Source organism: Aegilops tauschii, chromosome 3 (assembly GCF_002575655.3).
Source record: "Aegilops tauschii subsp. strangulata cultivar AL8/78 chromosome 3, Aet v6.0, whole genome shotgun sequence".
Lineage (NCBI taxonomy): Eukaryota > Viridiplantae > Streptophyta > Magnoliopsida > Poales > Poaceae > Aegilops > Aegilops tauschii.
This window is the reverse complement of record NC_053037.3, coordinates 622,546,683-622,566,598: the sequence shown is the minus strand read 5'-3', so window position 1 is coordinate 622,566,598 and position 19,916 is coordinate 622,546,683. Positions and strand designations below refer to the sequence as shown.

Here is a 19,916-nt window from a genome sequence, read left to right as displayed (position 1 = left end):
CTTCTATCGTGCTTTAACATGACACATCCGATCTCAAGACTTTCAAGCGGGTTAGCCTACGGCTTCAAGCTCCTTATCCCGAAGGCGGAGTACTTCTCCGAGGCCAGTTCAACGAACTAAACTTGAGCGGCTTTTAGAGAGAAAACAGGCTATCCGGCTATTGACCATACACTCGAGTCAAAAAAGGAGCGGTAGAAAAAGACTTTGCAACGACCAAGAAGAAAACACATTTACTTTAAAACGGTTCATACTAATTTAAGAGCCCCCAAGTGACTTGGGTAAAAGATTTTTATGTATAATGATTGTATGTACCGAAGTACTTATATCATATATGTATTCACCCGAACTTTAAACGCGTCTTAACCGACCGTCGGCTTCTTCCTCTTCGGTCAAGGGCCGAAAAGTGTTATGTACTCCACCTGTCGAGAATACCGACGGTGTTTCCGATAACCAGGCAATCAGGCCAAAAGGCTGTAACAGACAAAGCGTGCTCAGGGAACTTATGCTATATTACTGACGAAGTGTAAGAAGCATCTTCGAAGAAAATAGTACCCCACCGATACCTTTCTTCGGTTGCTCATTATTATTATGAGACTTGTGCAATAGATTTTTTGTACTCATGAGTTCCGTCGTGTGTCGACCATGATTGAAAACAATAAGGGCGCTAGCTTTCGACTTCACCCAGTCTGAGGTCCGAGCTTGGATAACCCGACCATGACAATCGCAGAGGTGCTCCCTTTACTCCCTAGCCGAACAATCGGGAATGTAGTGGTAAACACAGGAGCAAGGCAACACAGCTTGCGGAACACTTAAGTCAATATGGTACATACTATGGCGTAATACACGAACAAGGAACGAAGCCATACAAGTATAATCATATGCAAGAGGAAAGGCTTCATAAAGAAAGCCCCCAAGTAAACGGGGTATTTGAATTTGTGTGTCACAAACAAAGTTTTGACAAGGAAGTTTTTTATGAACAACGTTTTGCCAAAAAAGTATAATGCTTGGTCGAACCAAACAAAATTTAAAACTGAAAGTCTTTGAGCATGAAAGCGACTTAGCTGGTTACCGCGCTCGGTGTTGATGACGCGATTCGGGCTTGTGGCGGGACGAAGACGCCCATTGATCCGTGACAGATCCGACAAGGTTCGCAGTCCTCGGCATGGCCGAGGTCCAAGCCCCCGAGCCTGAGGTGTCCGAGCAAGGAGTTTGGCACTCCGGAGTAGTGACACGGCTCGGCCGATGTGGTAAGGCGAAGCCCCCAGTCTAGCCGAGCTGGCGGAGTTGGTTGGCAAGGTGACAATGAAGCCCCCACGCCAGCCGACCTGTTCGGCATGGTGGACGTTAGTTTGACGAAGCGACGACGTTGCGCGGCCGATGTGGCGAGATGAAGTTCTCGGTCCAGTTAACATGACGAAGCTGTGAGCGTCGGATGCTGAAGTCTAATACGGGTCGGCTGGTGATGCCAAAGTGACCGCGTAACGCAGTCAAAATCGATTACCTGCACACATAAAATAGTGCGGTCCAAAAAATAATATATATATATATATATAATCCTTGCATAATTGCTTTACGCAAAAATAATTTATTTAAAGAGATGTGGCCTGGCGCCGAAGACAATGTCGATGCAGGGCGTCGGCGTGACGAAGTGAAGGCGTGACAAAGCCTGGCTTGATGAAGTGACCGTGCGGCGATGCCGGTGTGCCCGCTTCGTGTAATCCGTGGGGCAGCGATGTTGGTGATGATTTATCCTTCGCGATGCCGAACTCTTGTTCGGCTTGCCGAGATGATGATCCGAAGAAGTTGAGCTCGGCTCAATAAAGCGACGACGTGTCTAGCGCAGGTCGGCAGCCGTAGAGCAATGTTGTCGGGCTGGTTTGACACCGGCGCGATGGTGAAGATAATATTGGAAAAGACTTTAACATTAGCGGGATGTGTTTGGGAACAAAACACAATACCCCATACAAAACTTCCTTCAAAAAGGATGTCCGAAATCCCGTTCATAAAAAATATGAACTCGGGTCGGATTCGTCCTCGCGCAGAAAACAGATCTGAAAAGTGATGCACTAATCGGAAGGTTCCCGGAGTTTGGACGGCCGGATCGAGCTGAAATGTTGAGGGATGGTAGATATGAGAATTCTGCAGCAGATGAATGGTTGGATCTTCCAAAGGACCTCCGAGCTGGGCTCTGGAGACCACACCCTAAACTCGTCCAGATTCCCGTCCAGATTTGACAGGGCTCCGGTATATCGTAGATTGCCAGAGATTCCTCCATCAGAACTCGACGAAACTTTCCAGGGTTGTTGTAGACTCAATTCTGCACAATTCCACCGAAGCAATCGTTAAAACGACACTCGAGGAGGCGGTGGCGGCGGATACAAGTACGCTGTCCAGAAAAACAGCACGGTCGCCCGAGGACAATGTTGACGTTGAGCCCCCGAGCTCCATGGATGATTCCTCCATGATCTTGATAGAGATCGGAGTTGATGTTGATGAAGGCCCTCGTCCGAACATGATGATTGGAGGTAGGGAACAGTCCTCGGTCAAGCCAAGGTGACCAGTCGAGGAGGCGACGAAGACGCCGACGTCGCAGTTGATCTGCAGGCGAGCCATTGATCCTTTTGCCGATCACACAGCGGAACTTTCAATGAAAGCACCATTGTCGGTGTCAAAACCGGCGGATCTCGGGTAGGGGGTCCCAAGCTGTGTGTCATGGATCGATGGGTAACAGGAGACAGGGGACACGATGTTTACCTAGGTTCGGGCCCTCTTAATGGAGGTAATACCCTACTTCCTGCTTGATTGATCTTGATGATATAGAGATTACAAGAGTTGATCTACCTCGAGATCATATGTTGTGGTCTAAGACCTAAGCGTATGATGAGTAATGTCATAATGATCTATCGACTAGCCTGGCCTCGGCTTATATAATGTACCAGAGGCCTAGGATAACAAGAGTCCTAGTCGAATACGCCGGTGGAGAGGAGTCCTTGTCTTGATAACCAAGTCTTGTGGAATCTTCCTCGTGTATACTTCGGCTGTCCGAACTGGCCCATGAGTAAACGGCCATGGGGGTCCTCGGCCCAATCCAACTGATCGGGAGACGACGTGGTGAGTACCCCCTGGTCCAGGACACCGTCACACCAGTCTTTCTTAACTTTTCGACAAAAAACAATTTCAAAAAAATATATTTTTGAGCGACGGCCGTGCCCCTCGGAAACGGCAGTGTTTTCTTTTTTTTCTTCCGTGAGAGGCACGGCCGTGCCTCTCGGAAATGAAAAAAAATGAGTTTTCTCTTTTTCATTTTTCTTCCGTGAGAGGCGCGGTTTTGTTTCCGTCGTGCCTCTCGGAATAGAAAAAACGCATTCTTTTTTTTCTCTCGTGCGAGGCACGGTTTTGCTTTTGCGAGAGGCAGGGCGTGCCTCTCGGAAAAAAATACGTATTATTTTTTTATTTTTTTGGGAGAGGCACGGTTTTACTTTCGCGAGAGGCATGGTCTGGAAGGAGAGGGTGAAGCAGGCTCCGGTGATCGAACAATGGAGGAGGAAGGACATGATCATGATGGCTCCGGTGACCGAATGCCGGTGGAAGAAGGAGACCGTGATGACGGCTCCGGTGACCGAACGGAGGAGGGAGCTATTGCAAAGTCTAGCGAGATATATATATTAATTAAGCCTGTGCTGACTAGCTAATTGATGCATTAATTGTTTTGGTATGTAGACATGTTAACTATTCTTCCTTCTTTTCTAGCCCTCTGGATCGAGCCAAACTTCGGTAACAAGACAAGGCCTGAAGAAAAGGTTGCGCCGGGATGAAAGGTTCACGATCACAACAATCGCGGACGATGGCCAACGGATTGAACCCAGGCGGACCAAGGAAGCATTTTCTGCTCAGTGCGGGGCTATTGTTAGGGACATGATCCCGATCAGCATCCAGCAATGGAATAAGCCTAAGAACAAAGACCCTCAAGTTCCTTATGTCAACGATAGACAGAAAAATGATCTTTGGACCGCGCTGAAGGCAAATTTCACCCTACCGCCAGAGGAGGATCCGGATAAGCCAGTTATAGAGCCATTGGTCAAGGCTCATGCTCTTAAGAAGATGGCAGATCTATTCAGGAGGTGGAAGAATGAGTTGAAATCAATGTATGTCGACAAAGGGAAGACTCTAGAATTCACCGGCCAATTTGAGAAGATAAGAGATCACTGGCCCACATTTGTGGCCTACAAGACATCGGAGAGGAGTAAGATGTCAGAGACAAACAAGAACAATGTTGCAAAGAAGAAGTTTCACCATTGCACGGGGTCAGGTGGCTACCTCAAAGCCTGGCCATTGTGAGACAAAGCTGAGAATGACCTGATTGCTAAAGGGGTCGAAACAGAGACATTGAACTGGCCAGACCGTTCAAGCATTTGGTTCTTCGGGGTTGGGGGAACCTTGGACCCTGAAACAGGGAAGTGCGTTTGGACGGACGAGCAACTTGCAACACTCGTCAAGAAGCTTCAGAAGTGTATCGCCGTAGCGCAGCAAGGGACGTTCATTCCCCACAGAGAGAATAACGAGCTCACCGAGGCCCTCGGGAATCCTGAGCACCCTGGACGAACACGAGGCAAGCTAGGCTCCATTGCGTGGAAGGTTGGGTTTTCCGGTGCAGGCGGTTACAAAACCCGGGAGAGGAGGAGGAAACTGGAGCAGTGCAAACTTCAGAAGCTGAATGCAAGAGTACGAAAGCTAGAGGAACAAGTTGAGAGCCAGCGAGGTGCCGGAGCTACCCCAAAAGCTACCCCGCCATCTCAGCGGAGAAGCGGCATGGCTTCCGCCGAGCTCGTTCAGCAGCCTGACTTCACGGCTCCTATCTACCCCGTGGATGCTATCATAGAGGCTCAACATTGCCAGCTTATGACGCAATAGCAGAACCTCAAAGTCAAGGCGGTTGTCTGCTCTGTTGCACCTCCTGAACCCGATGCAACTTTTCACTGCCGTCCGATTTCACAAGGTTATGCTGTTGTGATGGTGGATGAAATAGCGGAGGGATTTGAGGAGCTCGAGCTTGACCACCCTACAGGTGAAGGGGAGACTCAGCTGGGTCTTGCTTTGAAGACTCCATGTCTATGGCGGAAGGAGCACATCAAGCTTCCGCACTGGACGCCTCCGCCTCCTCCTCCCCCTCCTCCGGCGAGTCAGGGCACTCCGCCTCCTCCTCCAACGAGTGATCAGGGCACTGCGCCTCCTTCTCTGGATGCTCCGGCGCGCGAGGGTGGCACTCCGCCTCCTTCTCCGCCCGCTCCGGCGCGTCCGAGCAGCCCGCCTCCTCCTCCGCCTCATTGGCAACGGCAGAAGACAGAAGCCGCCGCTCCGGCTGCTCCGGCGTGTCGGAGCACTCCTCCTCCTTTTGCTACTCGTCAGCAGCAACGGAAGAAAGACGCCACTGCTCCAACGTCTAGCAGTATAGCCAAAGGCGGGTGGCAATACAGATTCGGTCCATCTCTCAAGCCTCTAGAGAAGTTACCATATGAGATGACCGTGGAGGAAAACGCGAAATCTGTGAAGCCCAAGTGAAGGACTTCTTTGAAACGCAAAGAGCTATGAAACATACACCTCCGGAGGAGAAGATAGATCCAGTGAAAGCGAAGCGCACTATCAATGCCCAGAAGCGACCACCAGCGCCTCCGCCGGATGAAAACCATGTCCGCTGTCTTAAAAAGACACTTCGAGATGCGCGGGACTCGGGAACTACTTCTACTGACAAAAGGTTAGCTGAACGAAGAAGTGGGAAAAAAATTCCCCAGCTCGACGAACAAGCGAACCAATCGTGCCCCCCACTCAAGGTGTCTAGCGATATCGTTGCAATTCTGCAGGGGATGGTGCCTGGTACCAATCCTGGTGATTACCTGCTCGGCGATGCACATTTTGATACAATAGAGGTGGACGAATTCAGATACCAGTATGGGAAGCCTCTCGTCAAAGATGGAAGTCCTGCTCTAACAATGATGATGCGAAGATTCCATGAATGGTACTTGGAAACCTGCAGCGAGTCTAGGAAGGATGCTTTGTCGATGAGAATTAAAGACGAGCATGACTTCGTTGGACAAGATCTGCTTACTGTTGATTTTGATGAGTTTTTCCAGTTCTACAATAAAAAGGCCCTCGACAAATCACTCGTGGCTTGCTATTGTTTGTAAGTACTACTTCTATCATTAAGTCTCTATATATAACTCAGCTCTTGCACTGCATGCATATATAATTATCCTCACTATATTATGCAGATTGAAGATCGTCGAATGTAGAAAAAAAATCTATGACATTGGGTTCATTAACCCAAATATCATACATGAATGGACGGTTAAAAGGAATGTCACAGAAACCGAGGACAACTTACTAAAATCGTTGCTCAAAAATCAAAGCAAAGATAAAATACTCTTTCCTTACAACTTCAAGTGAGTGTTACTGTCTTGTGCATATTCGGTTTCCCTTATTACTCGAGGTTATAATAATGTAACTGATGAGTTATGCTTGCGTGCACAACTTCCACTTTATTCTCCTAGAGATTAAGCTTGAGCAGGAAGTAGCAACCGTCTTAGACTCGAGACGAAAAGATCCCGAGGAGTATGCGAACATGACTCGAATGCTCCAAACGTAAGTTCAATCGATCATTATCGCACCATATCGGCAACTTTGTTCATTTCCTGATATCAAGTAATTATTTTCTTTGTCAGGCAGGGTTTGAAAAGAGTTCACTGCAATTTCTCCAGGACTGCCGACCGAGCTGCGATTTAAACACCCGAAAGTAAGTACTACTACCTAGTTCCGCGCATCTCCCATTTATTCTAGTTAGTTTCATCAATACCATTTAGCATGCTTGCTTATCAGTTTAATTGACCTCTATTTCTCGTAAAGTGCTTGTGGCAGGAAGTCGGGAATGATTTCTGTGGATACTACGTTTGCGAGTTCATCTACAATGTGACGGAGTCTAATAAGAAGCGGGACTACTCTAAAAAACAATGTGAAGTGTGTAAGCAAAAATATTCACAATTTTATTTTATTACCATCATTTGTGTTAAGTTTCATTCATATATATGTATTGACCCCCTTTTTTAAATTAGCTCTGGCAGCTGCGGGATGAACTCCTACCACATGATCGCATAAAAGCAATTAAAGAGGAATTGGCGGGATTCTTTCTTGACCACGTTATCAATCCAGCCGAAGAATACCATGTGGAACTTGACTTCAGATGTTAGGGATTGTAAAAGATCTTATATTGTATATATGTAGCTAGTAGCGTCGGATAGATATACGAAAACTTGTTGTTTGACCAATCTCTCGGAGAAGGAGAGGTCGATCACTTCTCTCTGTATATGTTCATGCATGACGATCTTGTGTACTTCATGGTTTTCTTCATTTGCTTACTATCTAGCGTGTCGGGTCCTCTCTATAAGTATAGTACGTAGCGTCGACCAAGCACGGAGATAAGAGATGTCACTTTCTCTCTATTAGCTAGCTAACACAATATATGAAACCCCTAAATTAACCCACCAAAACCCCTAACCCCCCCCCCCCCCCCCCCTCTTTCAAAACGAAAAACAAAAATCCCAGCTCTTGAGCTGCTGACGCGTGGATGCTCTTTGGTCTCGGTTGGTGTTACCAACCGAGACTAAAGGCCCTCCTGCCTGGGCTCGCCGCAGCGACCACGTGGAGCCCCATCTGTCCCGGTTCGTAAGCGAATTGGGACTAAAGGTATTGGGCTTTAGTCCAGATCCTTTAGTCCCGGTTCCAGAACCGGGACAAATGGGCCTCTGGAACCGGGGCAATGGGCCTTTTTCTACTGGTGTCATAGTGCGGCCTTCAGTTCTACCGAAGTTTGCAAAACTATCATTAGCTTTATTCTGAGAACGAAAGACATGAGTAATACAAGTAAGTCGAATACTAATATGATATCTAATCTCATTAACCAAGGAAGCATAAAAATTGGGCGATCCACCTCGCTACTAGTGCTCATACAAACCGCCATCCATTAATCCATTTAGATGGCCACTGGGTGGTCACTTCCGCTTCCAAAGCATCCCTACGTGCAAATAGGTCTCGACATGCCGAGAAAATAATGGCACCAACAAAATCAAGCAAGATCATTCCAGCACCGACCAATTCACTGGCAACATATGATCCGTCAGTGTTCGGTTTTACCCAGCCTTGCATCGGTGGCGTCCAAGCTGGGTCAGCATCAGAACGTCTAACTATAGGTGCAACTGGTATGCATGAAGTTACCACCTTCCCCTTCGCCGGAGCAATATGTGAGTTCAACTTAATGCATATCAGTAATGGGTAACTTCATTTCGCACATGCCCTGCTCTTCAAAAGGTCATAAGCATCATGCAACGTTCTGTTTCACTCAGTGGAGCTAGGGCATGGAGTAGCCATTCTTTCCCACAATGAACCACCGAAGATAAGCTCGGTTGCCTCCATACTTTAGACATCGCCATGTACAGGTCCCGACCTAGTTGACAACGTAGGAAACGATGATAAACAACAGGGAAACTAAAAAAGATGCGATGCACAATCTGGATAAAACAACATGGCCTAGCCCCATCTGTCTATCCACATCACATAGGCTGGGGCTATATCAACATAGTATTGCCGATAACCCAAAGGTCAAAGTTTAAACCTCAACATTCATCCTCATGGGACTTCAACAACTCAGATCTCCATAACGGATGTTTACTCGCCCTAGTTGTAGATAGTTTTAACGACATAGAAAAGAACAGAAGCCCCAAACTAGGGAGGTATAAGATAGTCCAATAGGTTTCGGCAGAAAGTCGAAATGAGCTTTTACTGATAGAATGCATCATTTTAGGTTGCAACAATACGATGAGTTATCTTCCATCCTAGTGCAGCTCTGAAGACCTCGACAACGATGAACTCAACTTACCCCGCAAAAAAAAACCCGATGAACTCAACTTTATTGATGCCCTCCCGCAACAGGTTTTGTCTTTCTAGGTTTATCTGCAAAATAAGCCAATCATGATAATGGGGAAATAGAGTTTACAACCGTGCTTTTGGGCTCCGTTTCTTTTCCTTTTTTATTCATTTTTCTCGGTTGCCAGTTTTTTCTTTCTGGTTTTCGTTTTTTAGCGGATTTTTTCGTTTTTTTCGTGGTTTTTGACTTTGGTATTTTTTGTAGAAAAAGTTCATCGAAATCTATTAACATGGGATCTAGTTCGAAGATCTCGACACGAGAAATTCAATGGTAAAAATGGTTCGGGATTTGGATGCGCGGTTTAAGAGATAAATCGTTTTAAATACACGAATATACGAAAAAACAACTAGGTTGCGACAAGTGGCATGCAGTGTGCCACTTGTTAGAGCGCAGGAGAAGGTTGGTGCGACGTTTGCAAGGGGTATCCTTAACTAGTGATTTCGGGCTAATAAGCGAGGCGACAGGTGAACGAAAGTGCAAATGGGCTGACCTAATAGGGCAGCTCACTTGAGCGGGTCTTTTTGCTCACTTAAAACAATATTCAGTGTTTATTTAAACAACGTTCATCATATAAAAAAATGTTCACTGTATAATTTAAAATTGTTCACTGTATAAAAATATTCAGCATATATTTTCAAAATCTTCACCAATAATTTTTAAATTTTTTATCATATACTCCTTCCGTCTCAAAATAAGTATCTCAGTTTTAGTAGAACTTTGTACTAAAGCCTTTACAAAGTTAAGACAGTTATTTTGGGACAGAGGGAGTAAAAAAAGTTCACCGTATATAAAAAATATACACCATATATTTAAAAATATCATTGTATATTAAAAATTGTTAATTGTACATGATGAAGTTAATTATATATTGTCTCACTCATATATAGGATTTGTTGTTCCAACTAATTGCATTTTGAAGCTTCATTTGTAATAAAATATTAGGGTATTGATCCTATGTAAGATAAGCACAAGGGAATTTGTCCGGACTAATTAACGGGCCGACGGTACAGCTATCTAATCGTCTAACAGCCTAATAGATGATTTCGAAATCAGGAGCAACTAGTTGGCGAGCGCTTCTTCAGGAGCCTCACAAAGGAAACAACGCGTTTTCTATTTTTTTCGCCGGACGCACGGTTTTTGCTTTCGCGAGAGGCATGGTTGTGCTTTCGGGAGAGGCACGGCTGTGCCACTCGGAAACGAAAAAACAATTTTTACCTTCCGCAAGAGGCACGGTTTTGCTTCAGCAAGAGGCATGGCCATGCCTCTCGAAAACGAAAAAAACAAGTTTATGTATTTTTCCTTTCGCGAGAGGCACGGTTGTGCTTTTGCGAGAGGCACGGCCGTGCCTGTCGGAAACGAAAAAAAAAGTTTTTTCCTTTTGTGAGAGACATAGTTTTGCTTCTGCGAGAGTCACGGTTGTGCTTTCGTGAGAGGCACGGCCATGCGTCTTTCAGAAAGAAAAAAACATGCTCCTGGTTCGGTTTTTCAGTCTTTTTTTTTTCTGAAAAAAAAAGGTTCGAAAACACTTGGAGATAATTTCGGAAAACTTGGAGAGGTCCGAAAACACTTCTTCTCTACTTTGGTAATTCCAGCGGCAAAATATAGACGTGTTGGTACTTAACACCAGAGCGAATCGGATTAGGTACCGATACGTACAGGTGCCAGCTATATATCTGATTGATCCGCAGCTATAGATCTAGAACCAACCTGCCGCGATGCACGGGACGTGGTGGCCGGACCTCCCGCCGGAACTGCTCCGAGAGGTCTCCTCCCGTCTGCACGTCGGCGCCGACTTCATCCGTTTCCACGCCGTGTGTAAGCCATGGCGCGACTCACACGGACCATCGACGACGACGGGCACCTGTCAGCTCCTGCCGTGGCTCCTGGCACCCAGCAAGAAGAGCGGGGACTCCCTCAACTTCAGATGCGTCTTCTCCAACACAAGCTACGTCACGCCGCCGGCCATATCTGATGGCAGTGGCACCGGGATGAACTGGGTGGCCAGCGCCGACGGCACCGCCGTCCGCTACTTCATAGCCTTCGACCCCCACGGCCTAACCCTCCACGACCCTCTCGCCGGAGGGCCCCCCACCCACCTGCCAGACGAGAACGTCCACCGCCGGTTGGAGGAGAATCCCACAGGCATCATCCACAGCGACGGCGCCGTCCTTCTGTTCAGCAAACACGACAGCTTCGACACATCTACCGCCGAGTTCAGGGCGGCGCTCCTGCGTCCCGGTGACACCGAGTGGACGTTTATCCACAGGACCCTCGAATCCCCCTCCGACGGAGAGTTCTGTGTCGCCTATCACAACGGCAAGATCCATGTGACCGTTGAGGACAGCCTCTGGCACGTCGTGAGTGTGACAGGGGAGTCCACAGCCGCAACCAACAACGACGACCTACAGGTTCCTAGGCCACGATCGATGCCACGCCAGTGCGACGGCTACTTGTACGAGCGCAGCTATGTGCTCGAGTCCCGCGGGGAGCTGCTGTGGGTGTCGGTGCACATTTTGATGCATTACCCCGATAAAGGTAAGAATGGCGTCAATGACCTCGTCGACGCACTCTCGATGTCCATGCACACGCTTGAGGAGGTCACCAAGGAGACAGAAAAGTTGTTGTGGACCAGGAAGGATGGCCGGAGCCTGGAGGACCGCGTGTTGTTCCTGGGGTGGCCCAATAGTTTCGCCCTGGACGCGTCCCGTCTGGGCATGAGCGGTGGGTTCGCCTACTTCTTGTACTACGACGACCAGGGCGGCTGCCGGTTGCACGAGCGACATGGCGTGTTCAGGCACAACCTCATCGACAACACGACAGAGTTTGTCGAGTGGCTGCCCCAAGGATGGGACAAGGAGATGTGCGTGTGGCTCCTCCCCCAGCTCACAATTGCTCCAGTCAACCAGGGTCCAGCTACTACTTCAAGAAGCAATAACACTTGTGCTGGGGTGTTGATGCCCAACCTACTTCAAGAAGAAGACCGAGACTTCACAGGGTATTGGAATCATCGCTATATAAGCCCTGAAGAGGTGAGCATGGTGGAACAGAGGCGTCGACGTAGTAAAGTACTTTCCACCCAGAGGATGGGAAGATGTGTAGTTGGGGTGCTGGACTATAATAATTGTCTAAATTGATTTACTGTAATAGTTATCATGGTCCAGTTATTGAGTAGGACTATCTCTTTTTTTTTGCTTAATTTGTCCAATATGTAGCGAAGTTATCCATTAGCTCGGCTCGGTATATAGCCCGCCGGAGTTCACTCAGTGTATTACAAGATGCAATGTTATATTAATCGCTTAGCTAGGTAAAAAACCACAAGGCATGTTCGCACAAAAAAAGATAAACGAGACTTGCACATCACTGCACTGCATCATGTGATCAATCATTGCCGATCAAATTGCCCCGTTTCTATCTCTCGTCTTCTAATATTCATCAGAAGAAGCCGGAGAGAAGTCTGAAGGGAAAACATGTGGAGGAAGATGGGGAGAGTGAGGAGCTCACCGGTGCTAGACGGGTTTACAATGGTTGGGCATGAGAGAAAGCTCACAAATCTATACCCATGGAGTAGAAATATGAAGATTAGTGGAGAGTAGAAAAAGGGTATCGTATCGTGGAATAATAGGATGCGGTGAATCATCTACCGTCCAAGTGAAATGTGATTCGTGTTGGTTGTAGGCCCACTTCATTGTATTGCTTTGTACTCCCTCCGTTTTTTAGTGTACATATAAGATTTGGTCAAAGTCAAATTTTGTTATCTTTGACTAAGTTTATAGAAAAAAATATCAAGATTCACAATATGAAATCAATATTTTTAGATGCATCGTGAAATTAATTTTCATACCATATAGTTTTAGTATTGTTGATGTTGATATTTTTTCCTACAAAGTTGATCAAACTTAACAAAGTTTGACTTTGACCAAATCTTATATGCAGAATAAAAAGAAACAGAGGGAGTATTTTACAGCCACTTTTCGTATATGAGACTAATTCAAATCTGGGTAGACCCCACAAATGTTCCTCTCTCTATCTCTCTCCTCCGGACTCAGCTTCAGTGCCTTTGTAGAGCAAAGGCACAGAGCGCCTTAGCCTATCATATCTGTCACTTATTCTTCATCTGACGCTGAAAGGAAAACACAGCCTTGTGCTATGTTCTATACTGCACAACCATGTATTGTATACTACAAACTACTAGAAGTTTTCTGAATTTATAGATGCACTTGCTTGTGTGTGTGTGTGTGATCAGAATGCTTGAAATCTGTAGAAATCATGGGCATTTTGTTCAGGTCGTACACGCATGTGCAAGCAAATAAATATTGTAAACAGCGAGGGTGAAATTGATAGAGCATCTTGCATCTCTGCCGTTTTGTACAGATGATTGCACTTAGTTTTGTTCACAGTACAATTCCCTGAAGACTTTGTGTTGGGAGGTAGCATTGACCATATAATTAATGGCTAGGAATGGAAATACATAATCTATGAAATTCCAGATGAGAAAGCTTATCAGCTAGCATTTACAAACAATGTTCTGAATTAAAAGGAAAATAAGTTTTGAAATAGATATCCCATCCTCCAGTGAGCTATTAGTGTAGCAAAAACGTGTTGGATATACAAAACATTTATTTTCCGCATGCATCTTCGGCTTTTTAGATGGTTTTGTTCCTGTTTTATTTTCGACTTTTCGGCTTTCCACCAGTCTTTCTTAACTTTTCGACAAAAAAGAATTTCAAAAAAAATATTTTTGAGCAAAAAACATGATGTTTTCCTGTGAGAGACATGGTTTTGCTTCCGCGAGATGCACGACCGTGCCACTCGGGAACGGAAAAAAATCGTGTTTTATTTTTTTTCTCCATGAGAGGCACGGCCGTGCCTCTCAGAAACGAAAAAAAAACGAGTTTTCTCTTTTTCATTTTTCTTCCGTGAGAGGCACGGTTTTGTTTCCGCGAGAGGCACCGCCGTGCCTCTCCGAAACGAAAAAAACCACGTTCTTTTTTTTTTCTCTCATGCGAGGCACGGTTTTGCTTCCGCGAGAGGCACGGCCGTGCCTCTCGGAAACGGAAAATTGTGTTTTCTCTTCTTTTTTTCTTCCGTGAGAGGCACAATTTTGCTTCTAATGAAACAAAACGTGTTTTCTCTTTTATTTTTCTTTCTACGAGAGGTATGGTTTTGCTTCCGCGAGAGGCATGACTGTGCCTCTCGGAAACGGCTTCTGGAAAGAGGAAAAAAACTTCTCCTGGTTCGGTTTTTTCATCCGATTTATTTCATGAAAATAAACTTCGTCAAAACCTATCAACATGGGATCTAATTTTGAAGATCTTGACGCGAGGAATGCAACGGTGAAAATGGTTCGAGATTTGGACGCGAAAAAAGGGAAAACTCCCAGATTGCGACAAGTTGCGCACATGTAGCATGCCACTTGTCACAACCCGGGAAGGTGTGAGTAATCTTTGGAAGGAGTACTCCTCGATTAGTGATTTCGCCAAGTGACTCGCTCGACCGAGCATCACGTACGAGAGCAATTAGTTGACGAGCGCTCCTTCGGGAGCCTCACAACGATCACTTGGGGTGGGCTGAGAGCGCGCCACTTGGCCGCCGCCACATGCCCCTCTGGGTTTTTTCCACACGCGTTGTCGCCTTTTAAGTGGTTTTTTCTTGGTTTTTTTGACTTTTTGGTTTTTCACCGGTCTTCCTTAGCTTGTGGACAAAAAAAATTAGAATTTCTTTTTGCGCAAAAACGTGTTTTTTTGTTTCCACGAGAGGCACTGTTTTGCTTTTGCGAGAGGCACAATCATGCCTCTCGAAAACGGGAAAAATGAATTTTATTTTTTTCCTTCCGTGAGAGGCACGGTTTTGCTTTCGCGAGACGCAGGGCCGTGCCTCTCGAAAACAAAAAAAAGTGTTTTCTTTTTTACTTCTTCTACAAGAGGCATGGTTTTGCTTCCCGAGAGGCATGGTTGTGCTTTCGCGAGTCGAAAACGAAAAAAAAAATGTGTTTTCTGTTTTCTCTTCCACGAGAGGCACGGTTTTGCTTTCGCGAGAGGCATGGCCGTGCCTCTCGGAAACAAAAAAAACGTGTTTTTTTCCGCGAGAGGCATGGTTTTGCTTTTGCGAGAGGCACGGTTGTGCTTAAATGAGAGGCATGGCCTTGTCTTTTTGCGAAAGGAAAAAAAAGTGGTCCCTCTTTGATTTTTCGTCCGATTTTTTCCGTCCGGTCTTTTTGTGAAAAAAGTTCGTCAAAGCCTATCAACATGGCTCTAATTTTAAAGATCTTGACGTGAGAAAACCAATAGTGAAAACGGTTCGAGATTTGGACGCATGATTTAAGAGATAAAACACTTTGAATAAACAGACGTAGGAAAAAAAATGAAACTTTGAGATTGCGAGTGCGCCACTTGTCACAATCTGAGAAGATTAGAGTGATTTTGGAAGGAATACTTCTTTAATCCGCCTTGAACATGATCCTTCGGATTCAGCGATCCCTCACGAAGCAGAGGTCGGAGCGAACCCTAGATCGGACCGAAGTTTACAGCCTGAAGCCTAGAACTCCCGTGATCAAGACCGGGCAGGCGTGCAGTACGCCTTGTCAGCCCGAAACGGAGAGGTGGGAATCAGCTGCGGGATTTACCAGTGGACAAGAGAAACTCTCGGCGTCGCCGGAGGACAAGAGAAACCCTAGGTTTTTCGCTAAGGGATTAGTGGATGGACTCGAACCAATTTGATTTCGGTCACGTACCGATTCGCTCCAGGTCGTCTCTCTTTTTTTTTGAGTAATCTCGCAAACTTTATTGATTCAAAACAATGTTCATAGGTACAAGATTTGGGTCATGAGGATTACCCAACCAGACATGTCTACCTATAGGTAAATTACAAGCAAATTTGGCGAGATTGTGCGCCTCAAAATTAAAGTTCCTACGTTCATGCAAGAACTTACAAGAGGTAAAACTAGAACTACGGGCTATGATTTCATGTATGATAGCCGCGTTTGGACCGCCTATCCCACAGTTTATGTCATTGACTACTCCTTGACAATCAGAGGCCACCACAATGTTTTGGGCTGCTAAATCCTCAGCCAAAGCTAGTGCTTCTCTGCAAGCATATGTCTCCAAAATCATCGGGTCTCTGATCCCTTGATAGAACACCGCTGAGGACCCCAAAAATACCCCATTGTGGTCACGGCAGAGAGCAGCCACAGCCCCGCCTCGTCTGTTCCGCGCAAGGGCACCATCTGAATTAACCTTGACTGAACCCGCCTCTGGTGCAATTCATCGCTGGGCTGTCGTGCTAGCTGCGTTCGTCCCCACCGGCCTCACCGGTGCAGCTGATATATGTGCCAACTCTGCAAGAAAATTGTTCACAAAGGAAACAGTGTGCTGTGGGCTCTGGAATATCGCTTTGTATATCGCTATCCTCCTGGCATACCACAATGCCCATAAAGTGACAGCCATCTGTGTAAACTTTGACCGATCAAGCAAGCTGTACATATAAAACATCCAGTTCTTGGCACTCGGGTTCTCGCCTTCAGCCATTTTTGATACTATCTCATCATCTGACAATGCCCACACACACCTTGCCATAGTGCATGACACTAAAGCGTGTCGCCATGAATCCTGGCCACCACACAATGGGCATACATCCTGCTGTGCCATGTTCCTGTGATGTAACACGTCCGTTGTTGGCAGAGAATGACATCCCCGCCTCCAAAGGAAGACCTTTATCTTCGAAGGAATAGACATCCTCCACAGAGCCGTCCATCCCTCTTCCTCTTCCCGGGTAGACGTCCCACTTCTACCCTCTAACCACTCTTCTCGTTGTATCTTTGTGCTCACCAGAAAACGGTATGCCGAGCTAATTTTAAATCTTCCCTTCTTCTCTGGATACCAGGCCCAAAAATCTTTCGTGTTACGAGTGCAGACCGGAATTTTCAGAATTGCCTCCGCATCAAATCTGATGAACACCGACCGGATTAACTCCTCATTCCATGATCCCGTCGCTGGTGACAAAAGTTCGGACACTTTCCTTGGAGGATCTTGTACAAGAGATGTAATCGGTGTTGGCGAGGTTTCCTTAGGAATCCAATTATCACTCCATATGTCAGTGGTGTGACCGTTACCTATCCTCCTTATGATCCCTTGCTTTAGCACGTCCCTTCCCTCGAGAATCGCACGCCAAATCTGAGATGGCCTAGATCCCAATTCGGCTTCAAGTAAGGATGATTGTGGGAAGTAACTGGCCTTGAGGATTCTTGCACTCAAAGATTATGGTTCATGAAAAATTCTCCATGCCTGTCTTGCCAACAGCGCAAGGTCAAAAAGCTCTAGATCTCTAAATCCAAGTCCTCCCAAATGCTTTTGTCGTGTCATCACGTCCCACGAAACCCAAGCCGGTTTCCTTTCTCCTTGCTTACAACCCCACCAAAACTTCCTTATAATTGACTTTATATGATCACATAAACCTCTCGGAAGTTTAAAACAAGACATTGAGTATACCGGGATCGCTTGGGCTACAGATTTGATGAGGACCTCCTTATCCCCTGCAGACAAACATTTCCTCATCCATCCCTTAATTTTGTCCCACACCCGATCACTCAAATATTTGAATGTTCCATTCTTTGAAAGCCCCACGTCAGTGGGCATCCCCAAGTACCTGTCACTCAAAGACTCGTTAGGGACGTGAAGGAAACCCTTTACTGCAGTCCGTACTATATCCGGGGTCCCCCTGCTAAAGAAAATCGATGATTTGTCTTTGTTTATTCTCTGTCCAGATGCCATACAATATGACTCCAATAGGTTTGATACGCCCTATGCTCCATCAATACTTGCCCTGAAAAACAGCAGGCTATCATCCGTGAATAAAAGATGGTTCACCGGCGGAGCCGATGGTGCCACCTTAATGCCGCCGAGCTGGGATGATTGACTTTGAGATTTTAAGAGGCACGAAAGGCCCTCTGCTGCCAACAAGAAAAGATACGGAGAGATGGGATCTCCCTGTCGAATGCCACGTGTAGGTATAAACTCCTCTGACTTTTTTCCATTAAACATAATCGAGAAAGAAACAGAGCTCACCATGTTCATGATAACTGAAATCCACGGTGAAGCGAAGCCAAGTTTCTCCATGATAGCTCTGAGATAAGTCCATTCCACTCTGTCATAGGCCTTCATCATGTCCAGTTTGAGTGCACAGAAACTGTTGTTTTTTGACCTATTTCTCTTCATAAAATGTAGGCACTCGTACGCTGATATAATGTTGTCTGTAACGAGCCGTCCTGGAACAAAGGCCGACTGCTCCTCGGAGATGATCTCCGGCAAAATTACTTTTAGGCGGTTCGCAAGCACCTTCGAAGCAATCTTGTAGAATAAATTGCAAAGACTAATGGGGAGAAATTGGGACAGTAAAGTTGGATTTGATACCTTGGGAATAAGAACCAGCAGTGTATCGTTGAGACATGCCGGGCTCTCCTCTCCCCGGACAATACCAAGCACTGCTCGTGTGACTGCTTCCCCACATACATCCCAATGCCTCTGAAAAAAGTGAGTCGGAAAATCGTCCGGTCCCGGTGCCTTAGACGGACACATCTGGAACAAAGCCACTTTTACTCCCTTCTCATCATATGGTGCCGTCAGAACTGCGTTCATCTCCGGCGTCACCTTCCTAGGTACATGTTCAAGTACCGCATCGATACCCTGCACTCCCTCGGAAGTATATAGATTCTTATAGTAATCAAGAGCAAGTTGCTGCATTTCGGTCATATCCTCCGTTAGCTGCCCATCGGAGCGTTGTAACGCCTTAATCAAATTCTTCCTCCGCCTCATTGATGCTCGCATATGAAAAAAGTGAGTATTTGCGGTCTCCGGCCGAGAGCCACTCCACCCGTGAGCGCTGCCTCCACATGAGTTCCTCCCGCAAATACAATTCGATAAGTCTGTCATTTATCTTTGTTTCGGCATGAGTTGGGCCAGCTCTCGGCACCTCACTACGCAGCCTTTCAAGCTCCTTTTTTAGCCTTCGTATTTCCCCACGTACACTGCCAAACATGGTCTTTGACCAGTCCCCCAAGTTATTTGCTAATGCGACCAACTTGGCTCGAACTTCACTCACCGTCAGATTATGACCCTCTGACTCCCATGCAGATCGGACGGTAGGCTTCAGCTCGTCATGGTTGTCCCGCATTACTTCATACCGAAAACGCTTCTGAATCTTCTTTGGAACCTGCGGTGCCAGTTGTACTAGAATTGGTGAGTGGTCCGATGTGGCAGCTGAGAGATGCTCCACCACAACGCTTGGGAACTGAGCACACCAGTCGGCTGTCGCAAGTGCTCTATCCAGCCGTACCCGTGTGTAAGAACCCCCTACTACTTTCTTCTCAAAAGTCCACATTCTGCCTGTGAACCCAAGGTCTAGCAGCCCGCAGACGTCCACCGCATCCCTGAAGCTCTGTATCTGAGACTGGCTCCTTGTACCAATCCCGTCATGCTCATCCTGCCGTAATACCTCATTAAAACCCCCCAGACATATCCAAGGTATGTCATGGAGAGATGCCAGATTCATCATTGTGTCCCAGGTGTTTTGGCGAAGATGTGTCTGAGCCTCGCCATAGAAACAAGAAAGTCTCCATGGGTCACCTCCAAGCATACTTATTTTGGCATCTATATGATACTTAGAGTAACCTAAAATCTCGATCTTTATTTCATCATTCCAAAACATGACCAAACCTCCACTCCTACCGGAGGAATCAACAGCAAAAGAATTGTCATAACCTAGAGTACTTTTTATTTTCTCTGCTCTCTCCCCACTAATTTGGGTTTCAACAATACATAAGACTCTAGGGGCAAACTTTGTCGCGATCTCGCGTAGCTCTTGAACTGTCAGGGCGTTGCCAATCCCTCGACAGTTCCAGCTTAGCAGATTCATTGCGCCCGGCGGTCCTCCCCTGAGGAGGCCGCCACACGCG

General features: G+C 46.4%; 2 protein-coding genes across 2 annotated transcripts; one reads left to right on the top strand and one right to left on the bottom strand.

The window, feature by feature from the left end:
* The first annotated feature begins 10,686 nt into the window (after positions 1–10,686).
* On the top strand, positions 10,687–18,319 carry LOC109772241 (uncharacterized). Its single transcript, XM_045234414.1, has 2 exons — positions 10,687–11,966; positions 18,190–18,319. Exons 1-2 carry the CDS (start codon positions 10,687–10,689, stop codon positions 18,317–18,319), a joined length of 1,410 nt encoding a protein of 469 aa, XP_045090349.1.
* A 432-nt stretch (positions 18,320–18,751) lies between these two features.
* On the bottom strand, positions 18,752–19,516 carry LOC141020854 (uncharacterized). Its single transcript, XM_073495806.1, has one exon. The coding sequence runs from the start codon at positions 19,514–19,516 to the stop codon at positions 18,752–18,754; it is 765 nt and encodes a 254-aa protein (XP_073351907.1).
* Between the last annotated feature and the right edge of the window lie 400 nt (positions 19,517–19,916).

What these genes read in the sequence shown, in the direction of transcription:
- LOC141020854 (XM_073495806.1), bottom strand. Translation starts at nt 19,516, where the DNA reads ATGATGAATCTGGCATCTCTCCATGACATACCTTGGATATGTCTGGGG.
- LOC109772241 (XM_045234414.1), top strand. Translation starts at nt 10,687, where the DNA reads ATGCACGGGACGTGGTGGCCGGACCTCCCGCCGGAACTGCTCCGAGAG. An exon ending in GAAGACCGAGACTTCACAGG is followed by an intron (nt 11,967 to 18,189) that starts GTATTGGAATCA and finishes CATAAAATGTAG; the next exon opens with GCACTCGTACGCTGATATAA.